This window comes from Littorina saxatilis, linkage group LG4, assembly GCF_037325665.1.
Source record: "Littorina saxatilis isolate snail1 linkage group LG4, US_GU_Lsax_2.0, whole genome shotgun sequence".
Taxonomy (NCBI): Eukaryota; Metazoa; Mollusca; class Gastropoda; order Littorinimorpha; family Littorinidae; genus Littorina; species Littorina saxatilis.
The window spans coordinates 23,836,496-23,862,624 of record NC_090248.1 but is presented as its reverse complement, the minus strand read 5'-3'; the positions used below and the strand labels follow the sequence as shown (position 1 = coordinate 23,862,624).

At 42.8% G+C, this 26,129-nt stretch overlaps 1 protein-coding gene across 4 annotated transcripts in view; it reads left to right on the top strand.

The window, feature by feature from the left end:
• LOC138964273 (TBC1 domain family member 30-like) overlaps window positions 1-26,129 on the top strand; it is a 163,477-nt gene that overhangs the window by 122,348 nt on the left and 15,000 nt on the right. For 2 of the 4 annotated variants that reach the window (XM_070336178.1, XM_070336180.1), the window contains 3 exons: window positions 8,559-8,686; window positions 19,633-19,758; window positions 22,442-22,627. In XM_070336178.1, coding sequence (XP_070192279.1) covers window positions 8,559-8,686; window positions 19,633-19,758; window positions 22,442-22,627 — 440 coding nt within the window. Of the gene's footprint in view, window positions 1-7,356; window positions 8,062-8,558; window positions 8,687-19,632; window positions 19,759-22,441; window positions 22,628-26,129 lie in introns of those variants that run through there. The other 2 variants (XM_070336181.1, XM_070336179.1) reach the window with 2 other exon arrangements.

Genomic DNA, 26,129 nt, shown 5'->3' with positions numbered 1-26,129 from the left:
GGAGAAATATATGTGTTCCCGGGAGGGAAAAGGGCCATCATTTTTCAACAGTCTTGCGAGATCCTGACAAGAAGGCGTGATCAGACCACACAAACTGCGGCACACGTACTCGCGTTTCGCAATTCCTCTCAGGAGCTGGGGCGGAGCTGATAGTGTACTGAAGCGGATGAAGGCATTATATATATCTGTATAACGTGGGTTTTTTTTATTAAACATAATAGTTATGTCGGCTGGTGTGCGTGTCTGCGCTTCAGTGTCTGCGCTTTCTGTCTCTCCTTCGTCAGCAACGGGTTTTCACCAAAGCATCAGCCATGTCGCTGTCTTTATTACTTGCAGTGCCTTGCAAACCACATCCTGTTCTTTTCATTCTTATCCCTAAACGTTGTTGAAAAATGTGTTCCCTGTTTGAAAATCTTTCGAATGTTTATAAGCTTTCATTAGAACCCTTGAGACTTTTACTACAACAAGTGTCTGCTTTGTTGATTGCTTGATTGATTCGAAATCAAATCTCGCGACCACAAATTCAATCCGAGAGGAAGATGTGTACTTGGATTTGAATCTCCTGGATTCATCATCATCTTCTTCTTCTCGTTAACGTTCGCTCCCGGATTCATCATCTGATATTATATTTATTTTCTGTTTACGTCGTCGAGGAATACAAGATGAAAGAAACACAAACCATACCGCATGTAACTTGGAAACGCTAGCCTTTTACGTATCAATCATAAGAGAAGAAACACACATCACAGTCTCCATCGTAACTTGAAAACTCGAGTCTGTCATGTGTCAATAACAACATCCAACATGATTACCTTCAATACAGGGCTGGACAAACCCTGGCTGACTACAGATTATTTGGCAACGCGGTTCTCCGTCGCGCGCTGCATAACGGTTAGAGATTTGAAAGCACATTTGTCAGAATATGATTGGCCCGTCTGGGCGCAGAGGAAGTTGATGATTGGGCACGACGTCTGAGCTGACAGATTGAGATCTAATAAAGGCCTCTGACATCAGCAGGAACTGGTGAATGGAGTCCTGGCGGTGTGTTGGATGTTGATGGACTATTATTCTGTCCCCCTTTCGTCTTGTAATGGTTGTTTGGGGAATAAAGGTTTGGTTGTTTTCGCTTTTTTCTGGCTGTGTTTTATTTTGATGTAGCTGTCTTTTTCTGCGTTTCAATCTGAATCTTTTAGTCTGTCGGAACACAGTCTGTAATTGTCCGTTTCTTTCTACCCAACCCCCCCTCCCCCTATCTATCCGTCGCTTGTCCATATACAAGCGTATATATATCTCCCCCCGTGAAAAGTGTTTCATGTACTTTTGCTTCAACTAAGAACAGTGATTATCAGAAACATACTGATCCACCATAGAAAATTAGAAACGGAAAGTTTGGGAAGCCTTGTTTTATATATTCGGATACAGATGTTTAAAAATCTAATTTGTAATCAGGATGATTTCACATTTTCAAAACAAAAATTCAAACTAGCTAGCCAGGCTTTTTCTGGATAACGAAAATGTTATTTTGCATTAAGTGAAAACTGATTTACTTTTTGAAAAGACCTGTTGTTGCGTTTCTTTCGTGGATTGGTATATTACCTCACACTATCTCCTGGCACGAGGTGCTTGCTGCTAAGACCCGCAAAGGCCAGTGTTGTCAACTCAAAGATAAATGTGTTAAGGCGGATGTCTATTGATCTTATCACGCCTCAAAAATAAATGAGATAAACAGACTTACTGTCGAGCCAAATAGTGTACGCTGAATGTATTGTCAAACTGACAAGCACACTCAAATTACTAATCTACACAAATCCCCGGTGATAACACACTTTATTCACCTTTAAATGTTTAACACTGTTACCTCAGAACAGAATGATCTTGTCTGATTTAATAGAGCTCGATTGTGTTAAAATTCTCTCTCTCTCTCTCTCTCTCTCTCTCTCTCTCTCTCTCTCTCTCTCTCTGTCTCTCTCTCTCTCTCTCTCTGTCTCTCTCCCTGTCTCTCTCTCTCTGTCTGTCTCTGTCTCTCACTCTGTCTCTCTCTCTCTCTCTCTCTCTCTCTCTCTCTCTCTCTCTCTCTCTCTCTCTCTCTCTCTCTCTCTCTTTTTCTCTCTCTCTCTCTCTTGGTGGCGTTCAGTGAAGGGGGAGGGGAGTATGTGGAGGGGGGGGGGGGGCGAGTGCAATCAAGAAGGCCACAGAACTAGCGTTACATAGTTTTGTTGTAGCCAGTGACCGTTCCAGCCTGTTCCCTGTCCCTACTTTTCCTTCTCTCGTGACAACTTCGACGTGAGTCGACGTATACTGTCAGTATCTAGCTTTCTGTTGCCCCAGTCTGAGTTCATGGAATGTTTGCATTCGATGACTATACTCTTACAGTGACAGTTTTATACTCACATCATAGGAAAGGGTGTGAGAAGGACCACTCTATCGACTCCACTGCTCTCCAGCTACCTTCATTATCACCATTCGTGACAACCATATTTGACCAGTACTATAACCCCTCCCCCACTGCTCACCCCTTTCCCTTTCCACAAAACAATCCAACATAAACTTTGCCTTGAATGGCATAGACAGTTTTGAATGAAATGGCACGGGAAAAACTGCCCTAGTTGGGATACGAAAGACGTCGCAATAATTTTTTGGCACAGTTTATTGTGAACAGTAGCCAGTGGCCCACCCACCCCTTTCAGTAGCGCAGGTGTGACGAACGCTGGTCAAGGGAGGTTGCCAGGGTGTATGTATAATCTACCTGCAGTTTTCACCTTATCAGTATCATTAGCTGGGTGTGGTCGTGTCTATCGCGCGCTACCAGCCGGCTTGTGGAATTACATGTGTGTGTATGATTCTATTGTCTTCTTCCTTCTCGTCGTGTGTTGGCGTACACAGGGAATATTCGGGCCTTCTGATTCCGCGTGTGTAATCAAATAGTACATAGATTTATTCAGTATTCCTTTCTCTGGATATTCATGTTGTAGCGTTGCTTTCTCTGGTGTGTGAATATAACAAGAGCAGTGCAACGGATTCTGAGATGAAAGGACATATAAGATGTGGTTGCCGTAGTGAATGTTTGAGGTGTTCTTTCTACTTGTGATGGTGAAGCATTATTAAAAAAAGATCTCGCATAAAAGCCCACTTCTGCAAAACTCGAGGGTACGTGGGAGTTGCAGCCCATGAACGCAGAAAAAAAACGGGGAAAAACGTGGTGTGTGGAAAGAAAAGAAGAAACACTGGATTGTAGAAGTAATAGAAGATGTCTGAAGTGAGATCGTTATGTTTCTGATGCTGGAGTATTTTTCTGTACTGGAAAATATCTGAAATGGGACAGTTTTCGACGAGGTACTGATTGTAATGTTTCTGTGTGTGGTTGTGATTCAAATGGAGTATTAATCTTGGATATGAGTTTACGGATTCCTTCTGGAGGTATAAAGGGTGACTGAAAGACTCTCTCTCTCTGTCTCTGTCTCTCTCTGTCTCTCTCTCTCTCGCTCTCTCTCTCACACACACACACACACACACACACACACACACACACACACACACACACTCTCACACTCTCACACACACACACATCCTTTCTATTTTTGTGTGCCACCTTCAGACAATATCAAATCATCCGTGATATTTTATAGTATTTTTAGTTTACGAGCATTTTATTGCGCGATTCGATTGGGATTTAAATATCAAGATCTGGAGAACAGGCGCACTAGCTTTTATTCTGAGCTGCTTTGCACTATTTTTGGCGTCAGAAACAGAGATCGAGTTGTGAAATCTTTGCTGCAGGCGTTTCGTGTCCTCGAGACATCGTTGAAAAACACTTTTAAATGCAAAAATAGTGGTAACCGTGATTACAAAGTCTTAAATGTTTCGAGTTTGTCTTCGTCTCAGAATGTCTGAGTTGTGGTTGCTGTTGTTGTAAGATTTTAGTTTGTCTCCGATGGCGATGATAATGTGGAGGTTGGTTTTCCATCTTTCTTCTGTGTTTGGTCCTTCCTTCGTCCATCCTCCTTTCGTTTGTTGCTTCCTCCCATCCATGTCGTCCTTTTTATCTATCTTTCTTTCTTTCGTTCGTTCGTTCTTTTTTTCTTTCTTTCTTTCTCTTGCGGCAGACGGAATTCGTGTAGGCCTTTTCGCTTACTTTACTCCTAGTGCTTTTCTTCACTGCTTCTATAACAAATGTTTGTGCAAAGGGAAAAATAGCACAAGCTACAGAAACTAGGGGAGTGGGAGGCTACATTTTTTTCCCGCTGTACAAAATTACCTTTTGTGGCTGAGTAGGCGTTTAGCAATGTTCTTCTTCTTCTTCTTCTTCTTCATCTTCTTCTTCTTCTTCTTCTTCTTCTTCTTCTTCTTCTTCTTCTTCTTCTTCTTCTTCTTCTTCTTCTTCTTCTTCTTCTTCTTCTTCTTCATCTTCTTCTTCTTTGTTCATGGGCTGAAACTCCCACGTTCACTCATGTTTTTGCATGAGTGGGTTTTTACGTGTATGACCGTTTTTACCCTACCATTTCAGGCAGCATATGCCGATTTCGGGGGATGCATGCTGGGTATTTTCGTGTTTTTATAACCCACCGAACTCTGACATGGATTACAGGATCTTTTCCGTGCGCACTTGGTCTTGTGCTTGCGTATACACACGAAGGGGGTTAAGTCACTAGCAGGTCTGCACATAAGTTGACCTGGGAGATCGGAAAAATCTCCACTCTTAACCCAGCAGGCGGCAGCGACCGGGATTCGAACTCACGACCTCCCGATTAGGAGGCCGACGTCTTACTCGGGAGGTCGTGAGTTCGAATCCCGGTCGCTCATCCCTTATTCTGTCTCCCCAAGAAAGATGTTACGTACATACTTAACGCAGAAATGTGACAAAACAGGTCGTAAATCAATAGCACAAGCGCCTGTAATCGATAGAAAGATTCTGCCTGCCCCCGCCGGTCTAACTCTTTTGACATTCCGCATAGATTTTTCCATAAAGATGCGCTAAAAAGTAACAGCGTGAATCAATAAACTTGTACATGCACAACATCCATATTGAGCAGGCGTAAATGTTTGAGTTATGTTTTACTGTTGAGCAGACGACAAAGAGTCTACATAAAAGAGAGATACGCATTGTATGCCCGCACTGAGGAGCTTACTTTGGAATGGCAGCGGCCGGCGACAATGGTCGATATACATAAAGCTTTCTTCTGTTTGATGGTGGGAGCTTCAGGCCTACACGCGTCTTTTCCATTAGTTCTTAGTAATTAACGTAACGCGTCTTAGTTCTGGTTTAAGTAGCAGTTGTTGTTGTTGTGGACAAAAATTGAGGGAAAAAGTTTTGCGAATCCCTTTCATTCGTGGCACGTCTCCGCAGTTGAAGTAAACCACTTGTAAATTGCACTAGACATAATGTTCACCAAGGATAGAGATGTGAATAGAAAGATGTGGTAGAGAAAGTGCAATGTGTTTGGTAGTGCGTCTCGATAACTTGCAGTTGTCTTTCGCTAAAATAAAATGGGTCTCTCGCTGGGTGTACCACCGAGGAAACAGAAACAGCTAGGTTTGTAATATTTATTTATATAAGGCACATTTATTTATTTGACTAGGACGGAGTGAGTGTGAATGTTCTGGTTCAATCCAAAAAAGTCGTTATTGTCAACTTCCGTTGTCAGGGCGTTAGCAATTTTCTCCCCCCTTTCCTAACCTAGGTGGTGGGTTCAAGTGCTAGTCTTTCGGATGAGACGAAAAACCGAGGTCCCTTCGTGTACACTACATTGGGGGGGTGTGCACGTTAAAGATCCCACGATTGACAAAAGGGTCTTTCCTGGCAAAATTGTATAGGCATAGATAATAAAATGTCCACCAAAATACCCGTGTGACTTGGAATAATAGGCCGTGAAAAGTAGGATATGCGCCGAAATGGCTGCGATCTGCTGGTCGATGTGAATGCGTGATGTATTGTGTGAAAAATTCCATCTCACACGGCATAAATAGATCCCTGCGCCTTGAGTCCGAGTCTGGAGATACGCACGCGATATAAGACTTCATATAACATATATAACATAACTTCCAAACTTCATGACGGCAAACACAATCTTTTCGGAAGGTCTTGAAAATCTGTCAAAATGTAATTACAATTATTAATTCTAAAAGTTCTGATTAATATGATCCCAGAAATTGAGTAAGAAATGTCTCGTTGCAATGAGCTCTCTCATATTCTGTTGTCAAGATCTCAATAATTGGAAAAAGTATTGCCATGTCCAACTTCTAAATTTTCTGATGACAAGTTGCTTCTAATTAGTTAAACAAAAACACACAAAAACACCCTAGTTTCAACTTCTATATGTTCAGCTGACAAGATTTCCGTAACTAGGAAAAAAACCACCTCAATTACAGTCGGCTTCCACATTTTCAGATGACAAAACACGCCAAATCAATAACATCATATCTGTTTTTAACTCCCAAATTTCCAGGTGACAGCATCCACGTAATTAAAAAAAACATGCCCTTTGTTTTTAACTTCCGAATTTATGATGACGGAATTCCCATAATCAAACAGAAAAAAAACAAGAAAAAACATCAGTTCCAAATTTTATGATGACAAAAACTCTATAATTGTTCCGAGTGGGATTTTTTCCCCAAAGAAATTGGGAAAAAACAACCGATGATGTGTTTTTACATTGAACTACAATTATTGTGTGCCTTTTTTGAGCTCCCACCTCAGAATTTGCATCAGCTGTGCTTTTCTGCGTCTTCTTCTTCTTCTTCTTCTTCGTTCATTGGCTGAAACTCCCACGTACACTCGTTGTTTTTGTGCACGAGTGGAATTACGTGTATGACCGTTTTTTACCCCGCCATTTAGGCAGCCATACGCCGTTTTCGGAGGAAGCATGCTGGGTATTTTCGTGTTTCTATAACCCACCGAACTCTGACATGGATTACAGGATCTTTTTCGTGCGCACTTGGTCTTGTGCTTGCGTGTACACACGGGGGTGTTCGGACACCGAGGAGAGTCTGCACACAAAGTTGACTCTGAGAAATAAATCTCTCGCCGAACGTGGGGACGAACTCACGCTGACAGCGGCCAACTGGATACAAATCCAGCGCGCTACCGACTGAGCTACATCCCCGCTTTCTGCGTCAATTATGGCGCGCTTGTGCTACTCAGCTTTTTTCGAGGGCGGTCGATTAGTCGACATAATTATGACAAAGTTTATACCAGACTTATGTGCCATCATCAGTTCGAGAGGAGAGAAAAAACTGACTTGGGGGGGGAGGGGGGGGGGGGGCTAAAGCAATATTTAAACACCAGATGTGCAACAGATCAATAGGACCAACATCTAAGGGGGCCCAGCATATAAAAGGCGCGCGCTCCTTGGGCTAACCCGCGAGTTAAATCGGGGATACAGATTATATTAAACGTCTAAGTGGATTCAGAGACTAACGTGTGTTATAGACTTAATTTAGTCGAGTTGGTTCGTGATTTGCTTCAGGAGCAGCAGCAGCGTAGACTTTAGGAGTCTGATTACGCTATCTTCACATACTATCTGCGTCTTGACTACTGCCTTGTCTAACAGTCTTGACAGGAGCGGATTTTGAGCGTGACAAGGGGAGACTCTTCTCCCAAGAATCTAACCAGTTTTTAATGAGAGCGAGCGAGTGGTGTCTGTCCTGTGTTTCTATGCAGACGATGCCGACCAGACAAGCGGCAGTCTTGGTGGAATTCATTCTGCTCCGCGTTACCGTGTCCTCCTTCAAAGTTTCTTGACCGACCTCCGAAGACTTTGCTAGTGTAGTTTTCTGACAACTCTGGCTGGGGGATTATAATTAAGTCTTTTAAAGTCTCTTTATCGTGGAAAAAAATGTCCTTGTGAAAAAGTTTAACAACCTTGGCTGTCACTTCCTACTCTGCATCTTTGTGGGTAAGCCAGAGGATTTTTGTTTCTTTTTTTTTTTTTTGCTTTGTAGAACCGAGCTTACACTGAAGAACCGATCCTATTTTATAGAGAGAAAAAATTAACGCTACACTATACTGCAAAGGAGATAACAAATACGGCCACATCTGCAACCACTGACATTTGAACATGAAAGGTAAACAGAAAATGACAGAATCGCTCCAAAGAAACAAAGTTTTTGTTTTTAGGGTCTTTTTGACTTGTTTTTCCTGCAAGTCACACAACCTTTGCATTTGTTGTAAGACTTTAAAAAATACATTTTTAGCTTTTTTCTTAAAAAAAAAATATCTCTTTTGCTTTTGTTTTCCTACGTAGCCTGTCTCATTGACATTTTTCATCTCTTTTTAGCTTTCTTTTTCTCTCTCCTTTTGTCTGTCTGTCGCTTGTCCTTTCTTCTAACCCCTTTAAGCTTTTTGTCTGTACACTGTGTCCGAGTCATGAATACTTCATCAACGCCCTTAACACGCCTCGCGTTTTCTTTCTCTTTCTTTAAACTGATGACAAAATTAAGCTGTTCTTTTCTGTGTATTAACGCTACATTTTCTGTGCAGTGTCTTTGATTGGGCCAAGGATATTTCTTCAGCTCCTCCAAACTGACGTTTAAAAAGGATGTGTTTTTTGTGTGTGTTACAGAGATTGACACAAGGATGAAGTTCAGCCTGGATCCACCTCCAGGCCAGAGTGCCTTTGACCAGTGGAAAGACGCCATGAAGGCCGTCAACAGGCTGCCCATGGGAATACCGCCCGAGTTCAGAAAGAAGGTCGAGTTGGGTTTTGTTTTTTCATTTTTTCATTTTTTCATTTTTATTTTTTTTATCAAAGTCGTTTTGGCTTTTATCATGGCAAGAGCGATCACAGCGTTGTTGTTCATGTTGCAGTTGAGTTGTTATTGTTCTCACAACCAAGTGACCGACCTTCCCAAGATAATACAAGTCGCGTAAGGCGAAAATACAATATTTAGTCAAGTAGCTGTCGAACTCACAGAATGAAACTGAACGCAATGCAACGCAGCAAGACCGTATACTCGTGGTCCACCGCTCACGGCATAGGCAGTGAAATTGACAAGAAGAGCGCGCGAGCGGGGTAGTGGTTACGCTATGCTGCATAGCACGCTTTTCTGTACCTCTCTTCGTTTTAACTTTCTGAGCGTGTTTTTAATCCAAACATATCATATCTATATATTTTTGGAATCAGGAACCGACAAGGAATAAGATGAAAGTGTTTTTAAATTGATTTCGAAAAAAAAAGTTTGATAATAATTTTTATATATTTAATTTTCAGAGCTTGTTTTTAATCCGAATATAACATATTTATATGTTTTTGGAATCAGCAAATGATGGAGAATAAGATAAATGTAAATTTGGATCGTTTTATAAATTTTTATTTTTTTTTACAATTTTCAGATTTTTAATGACCAAAGTCATTAATTAATTTTTAAGCCACCAAGCTGAAATGCAATACCGAACCCCGGGCTTCGTCGAAGATTACTTGACTAAAATTTCAACCAATTTGGTTGAAAAATGAGGGCGTGACAGTGCCGCCTCAACTTTCACGAAAAGCCGGATATGACGTCATCAAAGACATTTATCAAAAAAATGAAAAAAACGTATGGGGATATCAATCCCAGGAACTCTCATGTCAAATTTCATAAAGATCGGTCTAGTAGTTTGGTCTGAATCGCTCTACACGCACGCACACACACACATACACACACACATACACACACACACACACACACATACACACATACACCACGACCTTCGTTTCGATTCCCCCTCGATGTTAAAATATCTAGTCAAAACTTGACTAAATATAAAAACCCTGAGTTAGCTGCGCCTTTGATTTTCTCTTTTTTTCATTAAATAAATATGGGCTTTTATCATGGCAAGAGCGATCATAGCGTTCTTGTTTCTGTTTTGTTGTTGTCGTTGTCACAACCAAGTGCCCGACCTTCCCAAAATGATAAAACCCTGAGTTAGCTTGCCCTATGATATTCATTTTTTTTGTATTGAATAAATATTGGCTCTTATCATGGCGAGAGCCATCACAGCGTTCTTGTTGCTGTTTTGTTTTTTGGTGTTGTCACAGCCAAGGAGCCGACCTTCCCAAAATGATAAAACCCTGAGTTAGCTTGCCGAATGATTTTCTTTTTTTTCATTAAAGAAATATTGGCTTTTATCATGGCAAGAGCGATTACAGCGTTGTTGTTGTTGTTGTTGTTGTTGTTGTTGTTGTTGTTGTTGTTGTTGTTGTTGTTGTTTCTTTTCTTTTCTTTTCTTTTCTTTTCTTTGGTCATTGTGTTCGTTTGCTGTGTTGTCAATAGTGTTGGGGTGTGCACGTTAAAGATCCCACGATTGACAAAAGGGTCTTTCCTGGCAAAATTGCTTAGGCACAGTTAATAATTGTCTTCCTTTACCCGTGTGACAGGGAATAATAGGCCGTGAAAGGTAAATATGCGCCGAAATGGCTGCAATCTACTGGCCGTATAAAATTTCATCTCACACAGCATCATTGCAAAGCGCCTAGAACTGTACCCACGGAATATGCGCGATATAAGCCTCATATTGATTGATTGAATAGTGGGAATAGAAAGACTGAATCAAGTTGATCAGTATGCAAATGTCTTATATATTTCCCTTTTTTCAACTCCCTCCCATCCATAGCCTTCTTTGCAGTGATTTCTTTGGGGCTAACTTCGCGTTGTCTTTTCTCTAAGGGAGTTTCTATTCTTGAAATTGCCGTCTGAGTTCAGATAAAGATCTGTCATCATGTAGTGTCTTTCATTGTTCATTGTGATTGGTTGGTTACGTGTGTGGTCAGTGGTGACTATGGCTGGCGGTCGGTGGGAGAATAATGAAACATCCAGTTGGCTTCCTCCCCAAGTGCCCCCGACTCCCGGTACCGATTACCAATTTCTTATGTCTTTTTATCAATAATGTGTGGGGTTGGTTTTTTTTCCCCATTTACTCTCCCCGTACGATACTGGCCTGTAGAAATAAATAATAGCTCACGGCCAAGAACAGAAAATGGTTAGGTAAATGTATACGAACAGTGACTATAACAAACAATGCAGGCGATACAAAACTGGAACACAAATAATACAATACAGAGAGACAAACCAAAATTTACAAACTGAGTTCGGGCGTTGCTTTCAAGTTTAGAGAACTTTAGATTTGACCCTCTGAAAAAGTTCCTGTCGAAAAACAAGCCTGCGTGATAGGAGGGCTTAGGAGTTGTCAGTCTCTTGGGAGAGTTTCCTGTGGAAAACCCGCCAAAGTTGAGAGAAGTTTTTCTTCTGTGATGTGAGAATTTCCTGTGGAAATACAGCTCTCTTGGAGGGCTTGATGGAGAATGGGGGGGGCTTTGGAGTTACCATTCCCTTAGGAGTGTTTCTTGTGGAATTACCGCGTCAGTCTGAGTGAAATAGCCCCTGTAATTGGAAAGAACCAATCGCGGTTGTTTAGTTCTGTCCATGTCACTGCCCTGCTTAAAAGCCAGAATACTACCTTATTAAGTCTTACAAAACACGATCCGAATGAAGGAGCTTCCTTGAAATGGGAAGCCTGACTCTAATAGGGACACTAAGATAGTTCTGGCGTTCATTGACTTTTCCTTTTTTGACATGCGTCTGTCTGTCTGGCTGTGCTAAAATGTAGAGCAAGAATACCACCCTGACCACCCTATGAAGTCTTACAAACCACGATCCGAAAGAAGGAGCTTCCTTGAAATTGGAAGCCTGACTCTAATAGGGACCACTAAGATAGTTCTGGCGTTCATTGACTTTTTCCTTTTTTGACATGCGTCTGTCTGTCTGTGCTAAAATGTAGAGCACGTTAGAGAGAGATGAATGAGCTGAAACTACTCGCACCTAGTGGAAACTAAATAGAATCCTTTAAAAGACGATCTCTGGAACTTCTTTTGTGTGATTTTTTACTTTCTAAAGTTGGTGTTAAACGTATTGGCTGTTTTTGCACTGACTGTCTTCCATTTTTACATTTAGTCACGTTTTGACTAAATGTTTTAACGTAGGGGGGGGGGGAATCGAGACGAGGGTGTGGTGTATGTGTGTGCGTGTGTGTGTGTGTGTGTGTGTAGAGCGATTCAGACTAAACTACTGGACCGATCTTTATGAAATTTGACATGAGAGTTTCTGGGATAGATATCCCCGGACGGGTTTTTTTTCTTTTTTTCAATAAATGTCTTTGATGACGTCATATCCGGCTTTTTGTAAAAGTTGAGGCGGCACTGTCACACCCTCATTTTTCAAACAAATTGATTGAAATTTTGGCCAAGCAATCTTCGACGAAGGCTGGACTTCAGTATTGCATTTCAGTTTGGTGGCTTCAAAATTAAGTAATGACTTTGGTCATTAAAAATCTGAAAATTGTAAAAAAAACAAAATTTTTATAAAACGATCCAAATTTACGTTCATCTTATTCTTCATCATTTTCTGATTCCAAAAACATATAAATATGTTAATTTGGATTAAAAACAAGCTCTGAAAATTTAAAAAATTTAAAATTATGATCAAAATTAAAGTTCCAAAATCGTTTCAAAAGCTATTTCATCTTATTCCTTGTCGGTTCCTGATTCCAAAAACATATAGATATGATATGTTTGGATTAAAAACACGCTCAGAAAGTTAAAACGAAGAGAGGTACAGTAAAGCGTGCTATGAAGCACAGCGCAACCGCTGCCGCGCCAAACAGGCTCGTCACTTTCACTGCCTTTTGCACTAGCGGCGGACTACGTTCAGTTTCATTCTGTGAGTTCCACAGCTTGACTAAATGTAGTAATTTCGCCTTACGCGACTTGTTCTTATCTATTTCTGACTGTAAGTCTGTTTTGAAGACACACCACCATAATTATTCCGTAGGCTCGTTCTTGTTTTTCACTTTATGATAGGTTAAATTTCATGAACATGTAAAAGAGAAATAAAATATTGTTTGCACCAACTCCTGAAATAGCTCGGTCGGGTTTGTATGGGGTGTGGAAGAGGGAAAATGTTCCACGCGTGCATGCTCATTGTCCACGTGTTTCGGACACACCCTTCACTACTCAGTGACTGGCCTATATAGCTATTCTGGTGGACACGTGGGGGAATTCGGGGGCTGTGATTGGATGGTCTCTTCCGATCATCAAAGCATAATGCTACGGAAGTCGGCCATTTTTGCCAATATCCAAAAGCATATTGGCAAAAATGGCCGACTTTCTTATCTCGTAACTCCACACTAAATACCCCACTTCCCCTCTGAAGTATTGATGTACAACCCATGGCACAAACATTCATGTAGTCGTTTATAACTGAGGTTGAAAAATTCGCTTCATGACGAGACGGAAGCGATACCATTCACCCAAACTGAAAACTTCGCTGTCGTCTGCTCGCGTTGTACGGATTAGCTGTTCTCTTCTCCTCCCCTTGTTGCATCCTAGTTCTTCAGTTGTTTCTAGTTTTCCGATGATGTTGTGTTTTGGTCTTCTTCATAAGTAGTCTTGTTCAAAATTAAAAAAAACTCAAACTTCTTTTTACATTTAGTCAAGTTTTGACTAAATGTTTTAACATCGAGGGGGGAATCGAGACGAGGGTCGTGGTGTATGTGTGTGTGTGTGTGAGTGTGTGTGTGTGTGTGTGTGTGTGTGTGTGTGTGTGTGTGTGTATGTGTGTGTGTGTGTGTGCGTGCGTGCGTGCGTGCGTGCGGGCGTGTAGAGCGAGTCAGACCAAACTACTGGACCGATCTTTATGACATTTTACATGAGAGTTCCTGGGTATGATATCCTCAGACGTTTTTTTCATTTTTTTGATAAATGTCTTTGATGACGTCATATCCGGTTTTTCGTGAAAGTTGAGGCGGCACTGTCACGCCCTCATTTTTCAACCAAATTGGTTGAAATTTTGGTCAAGTAATGTTCGACGAAGCCCGGACTTCGGTATTGCATTTCAGCGTGGTGGCTTAAAAATTAATTAATGACTTTGGTCATTAAAAATCTGAAAATTGTAAAAAAAAAAATTTTTATAAAACGATCCAAATTTATGTTCATTTTATTCTCCATCATTTGCTGATTCCAAAAACATATAAATATGTTATATTTGGATTAACAACAAGCTCTGAAAATTAAATATATAAAAATTATTATCAAAATTAAATTTTCCAAATCAATTTAAAAACACTTTCATCTTATTCCTTGTCGGTTCCTGATTCCAAAAACATATAGATATAATATGTTTGGATTAAAAACACGCTCAGAAAGTTAAAACGAAGAGAGGTACAGAAAAGCGTGCTATCCTTCCCAGCGCAACTACTACCCCGCTCTTCTTGTCAATTTCACTGCCTATGCCGTGAGCGGTGGACTGACGATGCTACGAGTATACGGTCTTGCTGCGTTGCATTGCGTTCAGTTTCATTCTGTGAGTTCGACAGCTACTTGACTAAATGTTGTATTTTCGCCTTACGCGACTTGTTGTTGTATACGAATGAACTAATAACAAGTCGCGTAAGGCGAAAATACAATATTTAGTCAAGTAGCTGTCGAACTCACAGAATGAAACTGAACGCAATGCCATTTTTCAGCAAGACCGTATACTCGTAGCATCGTCAGTCCACTGCTCATGGCAAAGGCAGTGAAATTGACAAGAAGAGCGGGGTAGTAGTTGCGCTAAGAAGGATAGCACGCTTTTCTGTACCTCTCTTTGTTTTAACTTTCTGAGCGTGTTTTTAATCCAAACATATCATATCTATATGTTTTTGGAATCAGGAACCGACAAGGAATAAGATGAAAGTGTTGTTAAATTGATTTGGACAATTTAATTTTGATAATAATTTTTATATATTTAATTTTCAGAGCTTGTTTTTAATCCGAATATAACATATTTATATGTTTTTGGAATCAGCAAATGATGGAGAATAAAATAAACGTAAATTTGGATCGTTTTATAAATTTTTATTTTTTTTTACAATTTTCAGATTTTTAATGACCAAAGTCATTAATTAATTTTTAAGCCACCAAGCTGAAATGCAATACCGAAGTCCGGGCTTCATCGAAGATTACTTGACCAAAATTTCAACCAATTTGGTTGAAAAATGAGGGCGTGACAGTGCCGCCTCAACTTTCACGAAAAGCCGGATATGACGTCATCAAAGACATTTATCAAAAAAATGAAAAAAACGTTCGGGGATTTCATACCCAGGAACTCTCATGTCAAATTTCATAAAGATCGGTCCAGTAGTTTAGTCTGAATCGCTCTACACACACACACACGCACACACGCACACACGCACATACACCACGACCCTCGTTTCGATTCCCCCTCGATGTTAAAATATTTAGTCAAAACTTGACTAAATATAAAAAGCTGTTTATCGGCTGTGTTGTCAAATCGAGGTTATTTTCCAAAGTCAGTGTGGCGCCTGCGCAAAACTAATGCGCATAAGAAACGGCGTCTGCTATCAAAACCTGAGATCAACGCATCGACGCAAAAACTGTCATTTTGTAAGTTTGGAACAACAAATCAAGGTCAGAACAGCTATAGAATCGCTATTGTGTTTTCAGCGTAGCAATAGGGTCCGATATTTAGACTCGAACAAGTATAATGCGACTCGTCTTGGACTCGTCGGCATTATACTTGTCTCGTCTAAATATCGGACCCTATTGCTACGCTGAAAACACAATAAAAGCTGTTAATATTGTCACGTGGGAAAGTCTACCTCAATGAAAGCAAGAGTATTCACTATTTCACAACCCATACAAACCCGACAGAGTTATTTCCGAACATCGTCTATTGCTCGACTAAAACGACCAGCAGAAACTGTGTTTGGTATCGACATTCGGCAAAACTCCAAACTTCTTTCAAATCGCCGAAAACTTTGCACGGTCACTTTTTCTTTAATTTTACGGTAGGGTAAAGGTGACATCCAGAACCACATTTTGCTTTAAATTGCTGGAAGTTTTAATGGCCATATTTTGCGAATTTCTCGGAGAAAATAAATCCTGGACAAAAATGAAAAATATATTCTGGCAACACCCTTGATGGGCCAGAGAATTTGTTATGGAGTTGACACCGCTAACTGTACAAAACCACACAAAAACAACAACATTCGGTCAGTGGAGGAGAGGGGTTGAGACAGCTAGAAATGTGTTGTGTTTTTCCACGGGAGAGCACCACTCCTATCTTTGAGCGGAAAGATGGTACATTCCGTAGAAAAAAAGTAATTTGTTTTCCTTTGAAAAGTCAGTTTTCTTTGCGTTACTGATCTTATGGTTATTATTTTTATGTAATACAAAAATTACGTTCCCTCTGATACTTTACTAGGATGAACTATTACAATTCGATAGTGTTTTCCGGCTCTTGGCAGAAGTCGGCTAAAGATATCTGTTTACTGTTTACACGGCAACGACTTTCCAGCGATTTTGAATTGTTGACAACAAAGGTTCAGAAGTGACTACCGGAAGTCGATTGAAAATCAGAAATAGTAATGTTATAAGCCCTTAAGTTCTTAAATACACACACAGAGTGTTAGTACAAACAGAAACGCACTTGGTAATTCTGCGAGTGGACTGAGGAGACGAAAAGGAGTAGTTGTTCAGTTGTCACATTCATCCCTTGTCCGAGTTCACTGGCCACGAGTGACCGTTCACTGGTCTCGCACACTCCCTTGGTGGGCTGGCGTGTACTCCACGTTGGAACATCAATCTTTAGTACGTGTGTTTAGCTCTCTTTTCTCTCTTTGTGCTTCCTCTCGAGCGACCGATTTTCTTGTCTTGGAGAGATGAATCAGCCTGGATTGCTTTTCCGGTTCTTCTGTAGTCTTTGAATATTGGATGCTGGGTATGAGTGCACTCTCGGTTGTTGCTAATGTTTCATTAGCGCTGATGATGTATTTTGCCTGGGTGTGTGGGTGTTTAATTGTGTGAGTGTGTGTGTGTGTGTGCATGTGTGTATGTGTGTGTATGTGAAGAGGGGGGAGGGTGATTAGAGACGGTTGTCTCTGTGTCTTTCCCTGTGTGTGTGTGTGTGTGTGTGTGTGTGTCTCTCTCTCTCTCTCTCTCTCTCTCTCTCTCTCTCTCTCGCTCTTTCTGTCTCTGTCTCTCTCTCTCTCTCTCTCTCTCTCTCTCTCTCTCTTTTTCTCTCTTTCTCTCTCTCTGTCTCTCTCTCTGTCTGTTTGTGCTTGTGCATGAGAACGCCACATCGATTGCTCAGTTATTGCTTCTTTTGATATTGAGGGTTTCCCTTTTCTTTCCAGTAGGGTCGTGACCAAAGACAAATAAGTTAGAACAACTGTCATTTACAATTATTTTGTCAGTCATAAGAGACCTGACCGCATAACACACATTTACTTCGACACTACATTGCTCCGATAATGAATTTATTCATATCAATGTCTGCGGAAATAGGTTTATTGGGAATTGATAACCTTTCTGTCAGTACTTTATATTCAAGTTGGGCGATGCGCGTTTATTGCAAGGACTTTCCTGTATTATGTAAACAATTTTGTCACCGAAAAGGAAACAAGATAAAAGGGGATTTATGTTTACCAGAACTATGGTCGGGTTTCTTCTGGTACAAAAAAACACACACTCAAAAACTGTTACGTGCGTGTTAGAGCACTATGAGTTGTAATTACCCGGAAGTGCACTTCGATTCATCGCGGGATGCTTTTACTTCGTCGGAGGAATAAAGACTGACGTCAGTACTAGTGTGGATGGCTACCATCGAAACAAATATGGCTTCAATCGAATAAAAACTTTCTTAACCATATTTTTGTACAGCTGTCTAAACAAAAAGTGCGAGATTTGCTTTACATAAGCGTTGTGCTTTTGACTTTCAATTAGTATCAAGACAACCAGTCCGCTTAAAATCCACGATGACTTCGTTGGTACCTTTCATATTAATCCGTGGTTATGTATATCTTAATTTACATGCATCTACGATTGCTACGGGCGGGGAAATAGCACAGTCGGTAGCGGCACTGGCTTCAAAACCAGTCGTCGCTCTCGGCGTGGGTTCGATCCCTACGTTCCGCGAGGGAGTCAACTTTGTACAGACTCTCTTCGCCAAGTTCACAGCAAAAGTCTCAGGGCTTGGAAAAATGAATACACGCATGCATGAAAAAGGAGAAAAAAATGGGTAGAGCCGAAAACTGAATGGCAGCTCGCTTTTCCCAGTGAGAAAGCAGCCTGAATTTCCAAGAGGGTAACCTCACAGGACTGTATGAAATCTTATCCTTATCCTTCCCCTTGATGTTCTTTCCCCGCCGAGAGCACAAAGGGAATGACGTTATTTTAAGGTAGGGCCTAGCTGAAAATATGTTTGTTTTGTTTTTGAGTCACTTGAGAAAAAGTGACTCTATGTAATCGGTCAGTGTTAGTCTGTCCGGCCGGCCGTCCGGCCGGCCGTCCGTAGACACCACCTTAACGTTGGACTTTTCTCGGAAACTATCAAAGCGATCGGGCTCATATTTTGTTTAGTCGTGACCTCCAATGACCTCTACACTTTAACGATGGTTTCGTTGACCTTTGACCTTTTTCAAGGTCACAGGTCAGCGTCAAAGGAAAAATTAGACATTTTATATGGACTTTTCTCGGAAACTATCAAAGCGATCGGGCTCATATTTTGTTTAGTCGTGACCTCCAATGACCTCTACACTTTAACGATGGTTTCGTTGACCTTTGACCTTTTTCAAGGTCACAGGTCAGCGTCAAAGGAAAAATTAGACATTTTATATCTTTGACAAAGTTCATCGGATGTGATTGAAACTTTGTAGGATTATTCTTTACATCAAAGTATTTACATCTGTAGCCTTTTACGAACGTTATCAGAAAAACAAGGGAGATAACTAGCCTTTTCTGTTCGGCAACACACAACTTAACGTTGGGCTTTTCTCGGAAACTATAAAAGTGACCGGGCTCAAATTTTATGTGAACGTGACTCATTGTGTTGTGAATAGCAATTTCTTCCTGTCCATCTGATGCCTCATATAATATTCAGAACTGCGAAAGTGACTCGATCGAGCGTTTGCTCTTCTTGTTAATGGTTTGTTTCTTTCTTTCTTTCTTTTAAAATCTACAGCCTTGAATACCTTGTAAACGTTTTAGGGAATATTGTTTGTATCTTGTGAAGTTCAACCTCTCCGGCATCCTCTCTCCTTTTTCCTGCCAAACTGTGTTTTGAAAGGTTGTGGAAAAATAAAATTAAGCTGACCGATTTTGTGTGTGACTTGTTTTTGTGTAAGCTTTGAAGGTCATTCTGTGAGGCTGACACTAAGGCGATTTGTTGGGGGAGGTGTCCGGCCGGTGAAGATTTATTGTCCGAAAGGTCATTGATTCTGTGTGATTGATGTGACTGAGAAATAAAGGTGACAGGGGGTGGGGGGAGGGGTGGTGGCGATGTGTGGGAGCTTGGAATTGTTGGTGGTTTAGACTGGAAGTAACTTCCAGTAATTCTTGTACTGTGTTTGTGAATTCGTGCGCTTGCGCGTGCGCGCGTGTATGTGTGGGTGTGTGTCTGTATCTGTTTGTCTCTCTGTCCGTCCATCTGCCTGTCTGTCTGTCCGTTTAGTAGATGGGAAAGGAGGGGGCAAATAAACCAGGGTATGAAGAAGACAGTGCATTGTTATTATTGTATTATTATTATTATCATCACTGAAATTTCGTCCACATGATCACAATTTCCCTCATTGTGACACGCATGGCTTCTCTTCTGTGTCCACAGGTATGGTTGAGTCTGGCCGATCACTACATCCGTAAGCTGAAGATTGACTGGCACAAGACCGTGCGGCTGGCCTTTAACGAACGCAGCAACCCTGATGACGACAAACTCGGCATGCAGATCGTCAAGGTAAGTCGCTGTGTCGTCATTGTCTTGGACGTCAGATTTGTTGGTGACCTGTCACTGGCACTGCTGATAGTTGTGTTCTTGGCGTCTGTCTGTCTGTTTGTCTGTCTGTCTGTCAGTGTCTCTTTATTTGTCTGTCTCTTGTCTATCTATACTGTTCAAAAAAAGAAACGCATAGTTGCTACTTGCCAAATTTGTTTTATTTTTCGAAAAAATTAACAGAAAATCCAATATTTAGATTATTTGTTTGAAATTTGGTATGGACACAGTTGAATGCACACACAGTTCATTTGCATCTTCAAATCAATCAGTCAATCAATACGATTGGGTGCCGAGGCTGTCAAGTCAGTAGGGGTGTGACTGCCTTGAGCAACAACAACTGCCCGGCACCTTCTGGGCATGGACTGGATCAGATGCCGGATATCTTGCTGTGGGATGGTGTCCCACTCCTCCTGAAGTGCCTGCGATAGATCGCGGTGATTTGCCGGCGCTTCTTCTCGCCTGCGCACACGTCTGTCCAATTCATCCCAGAGGTGTTCTATCGGGTTCATGTCTGGCGACATGGATGGCCAGGGAAGCACCTGGACATGGTGGTCGGTGAGGAACTGGGTGGTGAGTCGTGCTGTGTGCGGGCGAGCGTTGTCCTGCTGGAATATGGCATCCTGGTCAGCCAGAAGAGGAAGGGCGTGTGGGCGCAGAATTTCCTCCACGTATCGCTGGGCAGTTATGCGCCCTTGGACGTGCACCAGGGTGCTCCTTCCAGCGGTATTGATCGCCCCCCACACCATGACGCCTCCACCACCATGAACGGGTGCCTCATCCACACAGTTGGGCGCGTAACGTTCGTTTACTCTCCGGTAGACCCTCCTCCGACCATCATGTCGCTGGAGCAGGAAGTAGGACTCGTCGCTGAACCACACGTGTCTCCAGTGATTCCGGACGGTCCAGCGAAGGTGCTGGTTGCCCCACTGCACTCGGTTCTGGCGATGGCGGCGGGTGAGGACAGCTCCTCTGTGAGGTCTGCGAGCTCTCAAACCAGCTTCATGCAGGCGGTTCCGCACGGTCTGGTCCGATAATCGGTGTGGCCCGGGGAGAGCCTGGACAGAAGATGAGGCCGACAGGAAACGATTCCGGAGGTGGCGGAGCCGTATGAAGCGGTCGTGAGAAGCAGTTGTCGCCCTTGGTCTTCCCGCTCGTGGCAAGTCAGCAACGGAGCCAGTGGCTTGAAACCTGACCCACAGTCTACTGATGGTGCTCTGGGACACGTGGAAGTGCCTGGCGATTGCACTTTGACTTTGGCCTGCTTGTAAACGACCCAATGCAATTTGGCGGTCTTCTCTGCTCAATCGGGCCATCTTTCGTCGCTGAATTGTCGTCTGATTTCTTTGTGGCGAACAATCCGCTTTTATGGGTTTTGGAAGACATGGTGAGAGCTCAATATTCCCCGAGTTTCACGAGATTACACTGAAGCATGACGAGTGGTCATGCCAAATGAGCAATTTTGACATTGTAGCCACTGATAACGCATGCGTCACGTGCAGAGCTCACTTGTGGCAATGGACGAAAGGTCGACGACCAGATAAACATTTTCTGCAGTTTGGTGGATATCCTTGTAGCCATATAACTAAATTAACCAAATATTACAAGCTATGCGTTTCTTTTTTTGAACAGTATAAATACGGTTGAAGATGATGGGGGGAGGGGGGGGGGGCTAAGGGAAATAGATGGGGGGTGGGCAAGGTTCATACCAACATTCTTAAAAGCGCAACACTTTTGAAAATAGAGTGAAAATGGAGTCAAAAGCGGACTGGGTGGACAACAAGAACATATCCAATATTTAACAGGGCATAGAGTTTTGAAATGTGAACGATGACATAAAGTAGGCCAACGGGGCTGGTATCCAGGAACAGGGCTGGGGTAAACATTTATTTTGTTTAGAAAGGATGGAGTGAAAGCAGGCGATGGCTAGGAGTGGTGGAGATGGGATGCGAGCACGTGGACGACCTGTTGCTGTCTTAAGTGCATGCACTTACCATAAATGGGTATTTCGTTTCACGTGGAAGGTTACGTTATTCAAGTGTAAAACTTTCTGGCAGTTTAATCTTTGAAGAGGCTAAAACGCATGCACGTGCTGTGCTTTCCCCCTCCCCCTCCTCCCTCAGCAGTTTAATCTTCCGTCTGTCTGTCTTTTTCTCTGTCTGTCTCTCTATTTTTCTCTTTCTATCTCTTTCTGTTTGTCTCATTCTCTTGTCTGTCTCTTTCTGCCTGTCTCTCTCTCTCCCGTCTGGCTGTCTCTCTCTGTCTGGATGTCTATCTCTTTCTCTGTCCCTCTGTCTGTCTGCCTGCCCCCCCCCCCCCCCCCCCCCCCCATCCCCCCGACCCCCCATCTCTCTCTCTCTATCTATCTCTCTCTCTCTCTCTCTCTCCCTCTCTCCCTCCCTCTCCCTCCCTCCCTCCCTCCCTCCCTCCCTCCATCTATTTATCTGTCTGTATCACTCTGTCTGTCTGTCCCTTTCGATCCCTGTCTGTCTGTCTCTGGCTGTCTCTCTTTCTCATATCTCTCTCTCTGTCTGCCTGTCTCTCCCTCTCCACCCCACCCCACCTTTCTGAGTTATCTCTCTCTGCACACACCCACAGGCAGCACAAATCTACAACACACTACCTTGCATCTCTCTATCCTACACAGGATCTACACAGGACAGGGTGCAGCAGTTTCAGCGGTCAGGACAACGAACAGGACCGAGCCGTGCTCAAACGAGTCCTCCTGGCCTACGCTCGCTGGAACAAACGCATCGGCTACTGCCAGGGTTTCAACGTCATAGCGGCCCTTCTGCTCAACGTCATGGAGAGGAAAGAGGATGATGCTTTGAAGGTCAGTTTGTTGTCTGGCTCAGGGTTGTTTGTTTGTTTGTTTGCTTTTAAATGCTTTTGGTCGGTGCGCGCTAGAACAAACCAGCATTGTCTACTGCCAGGGGTTTAACGTCATAGCTGCTTTTCTACTCAACGTCATGGAGAGGAAAGAGGATGATGCTTTGCAGGTCAGTTAGTTGGTGGGTGGATGGGTTAGTCAGTTGCTTGCTTTAAACGAGTTCTGTTAGCTTACGCTCGCTGGAACAAACGCATCGGCTACTGCTAGGGTTTCAACGTCATAGCTAGCGGCCCTTCTGCTCAACGTTTTGGAGAGAAAAGAGGACGATTCTTTGAAGGTGAGTTAGTTGGTGGGTAATGAGTTTGTCAGTTGCTTAGTCCTGGCCTACGCTCGCTGGAACAAACGCCTTGGCTTCTTCAACGTCAAAGTCAAAGCTTCATTCCTCCCCAGCGTGATGGAGAGGGAAGAAAATGATGCTTTGAAGGCGAGTTCGTTTGTGGCGTGTGTTGGTTGGTTAGGGTAGCTGTTGGGTAGTCTTTTGGTTGAAAGGATGAGGCCGCTGAGTTAAGGTCACTACCCGATATTGGGTTGTTTACGAACAAGCACAAAGGCCCATTTCTTAAGAATTCATAATCAGTTTTTGGAAGACGTTTATTGAATCTTAAGGATGGAAATGTGGGCTGTGAGAAAGTTTGTGATTTGAGGGATGGCTTGGGAGAAAAGTGGATGATGGATAGTACATCATTGAACTGTGGAGAAAACGGAATAGGAAACTTCCAGACGGCTGAATCGTAATGCCAATTGGTGTGCTCAAAATAACGAAGAGAACTCGCACCAAATGCATCCTCCAGATCAAAGCCTACATATTATTTATCATGGAGGCTTTACCGAGAAACTATTTCAGGAAAGAGAAGGGCAAAAAAGGGGGTGGGTGAGGGGGAACACACCAGTTCAACGTTTGGAAAATCCAACTGGATTGTAAATTATAGGGTTTCGGTCCAATCACAGCTCTGTGCTCATTGTCTCTACAAGGGATTGACCTGCGAAGTGGATCAACTGTTATTGATCAATTACTTCTTTTTTTTTTAATTTTTGGTGGGGGTGGGGGTGGGGGAGAATTGGGGATCAGCAGTTCAACGCTGGGAAAATCCAACTTGATTGTAAAATGAAAGGGTTGGTTTCCACCTCAGCTCATGTGGTCTTTGTCTTGGAGAGGTAACACAAGGGAATAAGGCTGCAAAGTGAATCAAATGTTATTGATCCAAGATGAGTTTCTGGAAACTGAAAGGGAATGGTGTTGGGGACGAAGGGGTTGTAGTGGGAAGGGGGCATAGGGGGGGGGGGGGGCGCAGCAGGGTAGTGCTGGGGAAATCCAAATGGACGGTAAAATGGAGGGTTGGGTGCCATCAGAGTTCTCCCACTCGATGGCAGTGTCACAGAGGGTAACTAAAATGGCCAGGTCTGTGAGATGAACCAACTATCTTTCAGTGTCCGTGGTGGGGTTTCTGGATACAGTGGAACCCCCCAATTTAAGACCCCTTAATTTAAGACTTCCTTCTTTTTTTTAAGACTTACTTTTCTTAGATGTTCTGTTCAATAATTGTATAAATTAAACTCCATTTTAAAGACTCCCTCCATTTGAAGACCCGATTTTCTCAGACTGATGAAGGTCGTACAGGAGCCTGTGTTCCGCTGTACTGAGGAGCGATGGGGCGGGGTGCGAGGCTGCTTTGGAAACTGATGGATAGAAGAAATGTAACTAAAGCAGATCAGGCAGCAAAGTGGATCAACCCTTATTGATCCGACCATCATGCGTTTCTGCCAGGGAGGAAGGGGGGAAGGGCGGTAGGTTGGAGTAGGAAAAGAAAGGGGGGGTGGGGGGGTATTGAGGGTGTGGGTATGTCTGGGTCTTTACCGTCTCGGGATTGTCCTCTGTGCTTTGGTGAATGCATGGAGAGGTTTTGGGGCACACGTGCATGTGTGCTTTTGTCTGTATATGTCCGTCTGTCTGTTTCTGACTAAGTCTTTCTGCTTCCTTTTCAGTATCTGTCTGTTTCTGACTAAGTCTTTCTGCTTCCTTTTCAGTATCTGTCTGCCTGCCCATCTGCTTATTAATGTGCCTATGGGCTTGAATTTGAGCAACTGTTTATTTGGCTGAAGTATTTCATGATTTGGGCAAAACATAGAAGTATGAGTGCTGTTGTATACAGTATGGACAGATTGGTAGGTTCTTGCGTTTTTAGAGTACATCAGATTGATATGTTATTGCGTATTTAAAGTACTTTTTAAAAGAAAATACGGTACACATTGGTGTGTGGACAGTTTTGCTTAACGTCATATTGTTTCAGTAGTCTGGTGTAGTCACTGTATTGTAGGTGTATTGAAAAGCAATGTATACGTCTTGACAGCGTACGTTACTGTGTTAATGTATGCCGCAGAACAGTTTCAGAAGAATGCATATCACAACCTGTGACGCGTGTCAGTCCGTCAGCCAATATGTTTTGATCACAGTCACACAGCTGTAATTAATTAGCAGTATCATATACCCGCTCCAGCACACAGACATTTAATAAGTCAAGTCCTTCGATCCGGATCTGAGTGTACGCAGTGACATTGTTGTGCAGAGTGAATGACGTACACACCAGTGTAGTCGGTTGGGTGAAGTACCTTTGTGTGTTGCTGTCTGTCTGTCTGTCTGTCTGTCTGTGTTAGTCTGTGTTAGTCTGTGTGTGTGTGTGTGCGCATATGTACATGGTGTGTGTGTCTATCGGTCTGTGTCTTTGTGTGTGTGTGTGTGTGTGTGCATATGTACATGGTGTGTGTGTCTGTCTGTCTGTGCATGTGTACATGGTGTGTATGCATGCGTGTGTGTGTGTGTGGTTGGGAGGGTGTTCTCCTGGGATTGTGTGTGCTTGCATACACCTCTGTGTTTACAACTTCACCAAGAGAGAGAGAGAGAGAGAGAAAACGTTGCGTGCTTATGTGTGCGTGTCACGTGTGTAAAGGTTAATTTGGGAATGGAGAGGAGGGAGGGGATGGAGAGGAGGGAGGGGAGGGGGGGACGAACGACACTTCGTAGGGGGAGGGGGGGGGGACTAGGAAAGTGAGTGGGGTGAGAGGAAGGTTACTTGGAAGAAAGTAGCTGAGATCAAGTTAGAAGGACAGATAGGGCGGCCTGGGGTGAAGGAATTAAGCTGATGGGAGTTGGGGGAGGGGGTGCAGTTAAAGGGGAGTTCCATTGCCCTGCTTAAAATTGAGAACAAAACGCTTCTGGCTACATGTCGTTTATCTGCCACCATGACCTCTAGCTTGAGGGTCTTCTGTTAAGTGGACAGATATGAGGCTGTTCAAAGATTCCAGTGCATGCGGTGCTAGTGGAGAGATGTCATCGATTGTGATATAAATAAATATCACACCCTACTCAGGAGGTGTCGATCGATTCACTAATATCGAGAAGTGTAAATGATACTGGGATGTAGATCACTTTCTGACGTCAGTGAGTAGA